Source organism: Lithobates pipiens, unplaced genomic scaffold, assembly GCF_037356315.1.
Source record: "Lithobates pipiens isolate NorthernLeopardFrog02 unplaced genomic scaffold, aLitPip1_a1.2 Scaffold_8, whole genome shotgun sequence".
Taxonomy (NCBI): Eukaryota; Metazoa; Chordata; class Amphibia; order Anura; family Ranidae; genus Lithobates; species Lithobates pipiens.
The window spans coordinates 429,969,327-429,975,326 of NW_027507903.1; the positions used below are offsets into that span (position 1 = coordinate 429,969,327).

Below are 6,000 nucleotides of genomic sequence, written 5' to 3' on the forward strand. Positions count from 1 at the left end.
TTTATTATGAGATCAGCAATGACAGCTGATCACATGATGTAAACAGAAGCTGGAAATAAAAAAAAAAAAAGCAGATTCCCGCCTTCTGTAAAAGGGACATCGATCCCACACAGTGACCACCAGTGCAGCCTCATCATTGCATCCAGATCAGTGTCCATCAGCGCAGCCTCATCAGCACACATCAATGAAAGGAGAAAGAGTTTATCTGTTTGCAAAATTGCATTTTTTCTCAATGTTCTGGCTTTTTTTTTTTTTTTGTTTAGCAAAAAATAGAAAAGCCCAGTGGTGATTAAATACCACCAAAAGAAAGCTCTAGTTGTATGAAACAAATGATACGTTTTTCATATGGGTTCAGTGTAGCATGACCACGCAATTGTCATTCAGAGTGCAACAGCCCTGAAAGCTAAAAAATGTCCTGGGTGGGAAGGGGGTATATGTGCCCAGTAAGCAAGTGGTTAATAACTCTTTAAGATTTCCCTTATTTGACTCCTCTCTACAGCATGGACTTGTGGTTTTGCTTCTTGGAACCACTGTTAAGTTGTCTCATGTTGCTTTTATTCATGTACCAATTGACAGATACTGCTGATATTCAGTCAATTTGGTATAAATATACTTTGCTGTTTCTTTGTTTTTAGAATTGTAGTTTTATTACAAATGTGTGTTTTTTGTTTTTTGTCCTCCAGTATTAATCAGAGTAATTTTATAGCCATATCTAAAATTCTGTTTTTATCTTTTTAATAGGAGGAAGAAATTTTGAACAGATCTCCCAGAAATCGAAAACCGAGAAGAGATTAAACAAGCACCTAGAAAAGAAATCAAACTTAGAACTTGAATATTTGGCAAAGTTAATATATATAAACAAAAAAGTTTGCCGTTTCTACAGAGTTGCAACAAAAAACTGACCATCACCCTGGTTCTCTATTCACTGAAGCCACGAAATGCTGTCACCCATGCGTTGCAGCTGAATTAAAACAGTGTGTCTAGCATTTGCAGTCACAGAGGTGGCAGCAAAATAAAATCCATCTTTTTCTGTATTTAACCTTAGTTGACTTCTCTGTGGGGATTTGCAGTGTAAAGAAAACTAACTGTGCTGTTTGCTTGATTTTAAAGAGCTTTTTAAAAGAACAATATAGTATTGCCAAAATCTTCCAAACGTCAGTGTAATGAAATGTATTAATCCTAGAAAAACAAGAACATGTTTAGGAAGCTATCTTTAAAAAATGAAAAGCAGATTTTTTCCTTCCACCAACATTAGCGCACTCTCTTCTTTGAGAGGTCAGTAGATTTTTTTATTTTTTTTCTTGTAAACAAGAGTGCCCCCCCTGAATACTGCAGTACATCCTCATTTGGTTCCAAAGGCATGTTTCTATCCTGATTCCATGCATGCTGCCCTTGGTCTCTGGTAAAAGTGGGCCTCATGGACCAAAACAATGGTCCACTTTAAGCAGGTTCTAGAATTCTGTCCCTCTCCTGTGTGCGTGAGCTTATGTAAATATAAATATATACATATATCTTTTTGCTTTGTGTGCTTTCTTAGTTCAACAGTTGACCATCAATTTAGGCTGGCTTCACACTATGGTGTTACAGTAACATGCTTGTTACCATGTGTTATACACAGCATTCTGTGTGGTGTATTTGCTGCATCTTTCATGTACAATTGCACATAACACTCAAATACAGTAGGTGCCAATGGACCTGCACTGCAGCACGCCACATGTCCTGTTTTAATTCCTCTGTCATTTGTAATACAGGGCACATTAACGCACAAAGTAACAGAGCAGCATAGTGTGAAGGGGGCCCCTAATTTTTCCATGTTTTCTTTCTTTATTGTGAATTTCCACTGTTGTGTTAATCATACATCTTGTATGTTGTTTGATGTTATTTAAGAGGGACTCGCCCAGTGAAGTCATTGCAATCTTACTGGTTTTACATTCAGTGTTTTGTTTCCTGCTGTTGGTCTGCGAAAGCTATGATTGCATGTAAAGTGTATTGTTAACTTACACATAGTGCTAGTTGCAGTTTGATGACCTAAAAATGAGGGTGATAAGGTGTAAAATATTGGAGGGGTCAGTCCACCAGAAAGTAGCATTGCTGTTATGGGTACACACTGCAGGGCCAAACCACCTAAATAGCTTTGCATATCCTGGCTATTGGCAAGATCACCTGCAAGAATTCCTAGCTCCCCCTGACTTCTCTGCTACAATCTGTGTTTTAAAATAAGTGAAGTGTACCCTACATCGGGTATAAAAGCCTCTACCTGCCCTGACTGATACCAAGACCTGGGGATTTTGAAAATTTGCCACTGCTTTTTAAAGCGTATATAAGATGTTAGGGACAATTTAGCTTTCTGGAATCTACTCTGAAAGAAACAGTAGAAATTGTGAACTGACCCTTATCAATCGCTTATCATGAAAAGTCACTAAATGTCATTGTTCTAGAGCAGGTTTAATCATTTAAAAAAAGTCATCGCTGCTAAGGGCAACAGTAACCCATAAGTCTCTTGCACTAGTTTTGTCACTGTATAACAATGTTTTGTCAGTTTAGACTGTCAAGTCCATAAAATTGCTGCCTATGCTGTGTGTATTAAACCGGTACACTTTTCTGCCCCAGCAGTTGCTTTCTAACCCAAATATCTGCAAAGGGTACATAAAGACCAACATAAACAACTTGACTAGTTAATATACGGATGGGGAACACTCTACCTATGTATTAAGCCTTTCAGTGGCAGCTTCCTCTTCTCTTTTTTTTTTTTTTTTTTTTTTTTTTTTTTTTTTTTTACCAACATTATTTAAATGCTTTCTTTTTTTCCCCCCATAATTTACCTCTCTAGAGTCCATTTTTTTTATTACACTTGTGTAATTGGCTCATTCAGAGAGAGTGCTCAAGTGCTTTCCAAGGCCAGTGAACTTCACCATAGCAGATATTTGGGGTAGACTCTAATAGTTGCTGACAGTCCAATTTGCTGTAACAATGTAAGGTTTGTTCATGGTTTTTTGTTTTTCATTTTCTCTTGTTGCATCATAAGTTATCTTGTTCATGTAGGGGTTCAGAGCTGAACACAAAATAAAACTTTTATTAAAAAATAAATACAAACATGGCTTTTTTGCTGCCCTGAGCCAAATGTGGCCCATTTTTAAAGAAGTATTTTAGGATGGCTGGTAGTTGGCACAGTCAATGCTCCTATCCAATCCTGGGGGCTGTCACTGCCTGACCACCAGAGCCTGTTCTGAGGATAGTACATAACTAACATGATTTTTCTGGGGATTGCGTAGTGGCAGCTGCCAGTACTAGGTGGGAACTGTCTGTGACAGGTTACTAGTAAATGTTAGATTAACTTTGTGGTTCTTCTACCCCTCTTTCCTATTTCTATCTTTCATAAGTGGCATTTTTTTTAAGACAATTTAAGGTCCAACAAGAGCTTTCCATTTTTATTTTATTAATGTTTTCTTATAAATTTTGCCAGAGGTCAGGTTACTAGGAAAAATTGGAAATGGTTAGAATTCCATCCTATACCATCTAACAGTCTTCCATGTTGCATAGTGGAGATGGTTGAATCCTGCTGTGGCTGTCAAATTACCCAGACAGTGCCTGCATCTGACTGTGGGTGTATGTGCTGTTTGGCTGACCAATTTTCTGCCTGGTTGATTTGATTTTTCAGTTAAAGGATGTCATCTGGAAGATGGGCAAAAGGGCCACCCACTGACCGAATTTTTGCCAGTTCATCAAGAAGTTGCCCATTTTTTTATTTTTTATTTTATTTTATTTTTTTCTGTTCCATGGCTGGTGTAAAGGCTAGTTCATACCAGATGCAGTCCAGTGCATTTTATTTCTGCATTAAAAATGCATACAGTGTTTTCCATGTATTCTGATGGCCCTAATTTACAGCAGTGCAGTTTTTTTTTTTTTTTTTTTTTTTTTTTTTTTTTGCTACACAGAACTGTAATGCAACATAGCACAATGTATCAGAATGGAGTGTGGTGTGAGCATCATATCCAGAGTGTTTTTGTTTTTTGTGTGGTATGAACTGGCCCATAAACGTGACATTTCATCAGTGTTGAAATATTATGGAGTAATACAGTACGTGGTACAATAAAGGTTGCATATGCGGCGAACCAATTATCTTAATTATGCAACACAGGTCAAGTATACATATAGACCCTAGATTGTAGGCTCGTACCTTCAGCAGGATGGACACTAGCAAGCCTTTGAGGACACACCTACTGGGTGCCTCCCTCATAACACCTACCTCACTCTGTGAATCCTCGGATTTGTGCTAGTGTTGCAAGGTGATGGGCCTCTTGTCCTTTATGAAAAAGGAGAACACTTTATGCTAAAAGTAACTAAAGGCAAAACTACTTTATTTTTATTTTTTTGATAGCGTGGAGATGGATTAGAACACCTGTTATGTTTTTACTGCTTTCTGTGTCCCCGTTAAGGAGGTCCACCCTTCATTTGTCCTTTTTACCATTATTGAACAAATCCCACATTTTGGGTTGTCCCCAGAAAATTAATAGAGTGGTAATCTTCAAATGGGGTAACTAGTTCTGACCTGGGGCTCCCCAAGAAATTCACTTTGCAGGGCTTTCCTCTCACTTCCCGTTTGCCTATGGGACAGGAAGTAAAGGAAAATCTCTGCATGGGGACACAGCGAAAAAAATCTGATGGGTTTTCATTCGCCCTTGCTCTATCCAAAATGAAAATAAGTTTTGCCCATAGTTCTACTCTTTATTAAAAAAAAAATAGTTTCTAGTCGCTTACGATTCTTCAACTCTTCACTGTTTTCTAATACACTGCTTCCATTTGTAGCATGTGGATCAGCGCAACTTCGTTACACCTTGGGAACCGTATCCAGGCCCCAAGCTGTGAACAACCTGTAATGTTCCAGACACTGGATCTTGCATAAGTGCTTAACTTGACACTAAAGCCCCGTACACACGATCGGAAATCCCGCCGGCAAAAGTCCAATGAGAGCTTTTAGTCGGAAATTCCGACCGTGTGTATGCTCCATCAGACTTTTGCTGCCGGAATTCCTGCCAGCAAAAGATGGAGAGTAGGTTCTCTATTTTTATGGCGGAAAATCTGAAATTCTGATTGTAGCAATTCCAACGTGCAAAATTCCTAGGCATGCTTGGAAGCATTGAACTTTATTTTCTTGGCTTGTCACACGTCACCATGTTCTTGGCGGTTGAAAGTTCAGAGAACTTTTGTGTGACCGTGTGTATGCAAACCAAGTTTAGGTGGAATTCCGTCAGAAAAACCATCCAAGATTTTTCCAACAAAACTCAGATCGTGTGTATGCGGCATTAGTGCAATGCATGTAGTCAGGACAAGAGCAGGTTCAGGGCTGTGGTCCATCCCTATAGAATAGACTCCCTAAAGACCCCGCTGAAGGTATGCCCACCTAGACAGGAAAGCCTGCACTTTATATAAGGTCCAGCTTTGCAGACAGTTGCTTCGCATCTGCCATTACTGTGAAAATCTAGGACTATTTGAGTTGTACTTACTACAGTGTAAACTTTTAAAACTTTGTGCTAAGTCTAGTCAACCACTCGGCTTACGCTCGGGTGAATGACCAGGTGTTGTATAAAACCACAGATCACACATTTTTATTGCCATTCCCGCATAGAGCTCTTAAACGGTACTCTAGTGCTTTCTCTTGTGCTTTTGCCATGAGGATTTGCTACAGAATGGTCTACACCTGGGTTGCTGTGTTCTTATGAACACACTTTTTTTTTCTGCCCTTTACTCTGTGATTACCCCACACGGGTATACCTTCATAGGTAGCTATGGCTAACCAGCTGAAAACGACCCATTGCAAAATTGCAATGTTTGCTCTGCCAAAGGCCTCCATCTCGGCCAATGCAAACCTTGCACCAGTGCATGACCCAACTTGCATTTTGCCTTCTTTGCCCAGGGCTCAAATGCCACACCTGGCATCTTCTACTCCCATTTTGTTACCTGAGTTGGCTCCTGATGCATCCTGCCTTAGTTTAGGCAGAC

General features: G+C 39.3%; 1 protein-coding gene across 3 annotated transcripts in view; it reads left to right on the plus strand.

Moving 5' to 3' along the window:
• CANX (calnexin) overlaps positions 1-1,511 on the plus strand; it is a 95,468-nt gene extending 93,957 nt beyond the window's left edge. For all 3 annotated transcript variants that reach the window (XM_077474287.1, XM_077474285.1, XM_077474286.1), the window contains exon 15: positions 742-1,511. In XM_077474287.1, the coding sequence (XP_077330413.1) occupies positions 742-795 (54 nt within the window). In that variant the 3' untranslated portion in view covers positions 796-1,511. The remainder of the gene's footprint in view (positions 1-741) is intronic.
• The last annotated feature ends 4,489 nt before the right edge of the window (positions 1,512-6,000 follow it).